Raw genomic sequence first — 1536 nt, 5'->3', positions numbered from 1 at the left:
CCCGCCCCGGGCCCTCACCCTCTCCCGGAGCTCCCTCCGCCGCTCTCCCTCCGCGCGGCCCCGCTCCTGCTCGAACTCGAAGCGGGTGGTTTTGCTGAGAACCGCCACTCGGCCCGGCCGAAACGGGGCCGTCGCCCGGGACAGGGCCCGGCCGTTTCTCCGCAACAACAGCGCAGCCGGCCCGCCCCAGCGGAGCCCGCTCAGAGCCATGGGCCAGGCCGGATCCTGCAGCCTTACTCCCAGACTCAAGCCCACGGCCTCCCCTTGCACTAGGCCGCGGACCACACCGCGCATGCGCTCGCGCTGACCCCTGCCGAGAGCATGCTGGGAAATGTAGTCCTGCTCTTAAAGAGACAGGCCACCCACCCACTCTGTCACTCTCACCTCACCTCTGGAATTCATCTCTTTTGTCCATGTTTGAACCAAGGCCGTAATGAGGTCAGGAGCTGAGTGGCCCTGGCGGAACCCAAACTGGGCGTCACTGAGCAGGTTGTTGCTGAGCAGATGCTGCTTGATAGCGCTGTTACTGACACCTTCCATCACTTTCCTGATGATCGAGAGGAGACTGATGGGACGGTAATTGGCCGGGTTGGATTTGTCCTGCTTTTTATGTACAGGACATACTTGGGCAATTTTCCACATTGCTGGGTAGATACCAGTGTTGTAACTGTACTGGAACAGCTTCTTGTTTATTCATTAACAGGATGAGGGTGTCGCTGACTAGGCAGTATTTATTTCCCATCCCTAATTGGCTAGCGGGCAGTTCAGAGTCAACCACACTGCTGTGGGTCTGGAGTCACATGTAGGCTAGATCAGGTAAAGATGGCAGTTTCCTTCCCCAAAGGACATTAGCGAACCAGATGGGTTTTTCCAACAATTGACAATGGATTCACAGTCATCATTAGACTCTTAATTCCAGATTTTTATTGAATTCAAATTACTTGATATCACGTGGAATGAATTGAATTGGCTGAAGACTGGTGTCTGTGATGCTGGGGACCACTGGGGGAGGCCAAGGTGGATCATCCATTCGGCACTTCTGTCTGAAGATTTCTGCAAATGCTTCAACTTTATCTTTTGCACTGATGTGCTGGGTTCTGCGGATTCATTGAGGATGGAGATATTTGTGGAGCCTCCTCTTCCAGTGAATTGTTTAATTGTCCATCACCGTTCATGACTCGATGTGGCAGGACTGCAGGGTCTAGATCTGATGCGTTGGCTGTGGAAGCACTTAGCTCTGTCTATCAGAGATAGTAGGAACTGCAGATGCTGGAGAATCTGAGATAACAAGGTGTAGAGCTGGATGAACACAGCAGGTCAAGCAGCATCATAGGAGCAGGAAGGCTGACGTTTCGGGCCTCGACCCTTCTTTTGTTCATCCAGCTCTGCACCTTAGCTCTATCGCTTGCTGCTTTCATTTTTTGATACACAAGTAGTTTCACCAGGTTGACACCTCATCTTCAGGTATGCTTGGTGCTGCTCCTGCCATGCCCCCCTGCACTCTCCATTGAACCAGGGATGATCCCTGGCTTGATG

The 1536-nt window shown here is 53.1% G+C and overlaps 1 protein-coding gene across 6 annotated transcripts in view; it reads right to left on the bottom strand.

Annotated features, from left to right (window-relative positions):
- The window catches only part of nadk2 (NAD kinase 2, mitochondrial), a 153674-nt gene extending 153374 nt beyond the window's left edge, over positions 1–300 (bottom strand). For 5 of the 6 annotated variants that reach the window (XR_007261791.1, XR_007261792.1, XM_048595268.1 and 2 more), the window contains exon 1: positions 19–300. Coding sequence is in view for 3 of the 6 variants with exons in the window: in XM_048595268.1 (XP_048451225.1) it covers positions 19–294 (276 nt within the window). In the remaining 3 variants the exon portion in view is untranslated. The remainder of the gene's footprint in view (positions 1–18) is intronic. The other variant, XM_048595271.1, reaches the window with a different exon arrangement.
- Positions 301–1536: the final 1236 nt, after the last annotated feature.

The sequence above is a fragment of the Rhincodon typus genome, chromosome 3, assembly GCF_021869965.1.
Source record: "Rhincodon typus isolate 14 chromosome 3, sRhiTyp1.1, whole genome shotgun sequence".
NCBI classification, from domain to species: Eukaryota; Metazoa; Chordata; class Chondrichthyes; order Orectolobiformes; family Rhincodontidae; genus Rhincodon; species Rhincodon typus.
The sequence above is the reverse complement of the archived record's forward strand: the minus strand, read 5'-3'. Positions and strand labels throughout refer to the sequence as shown.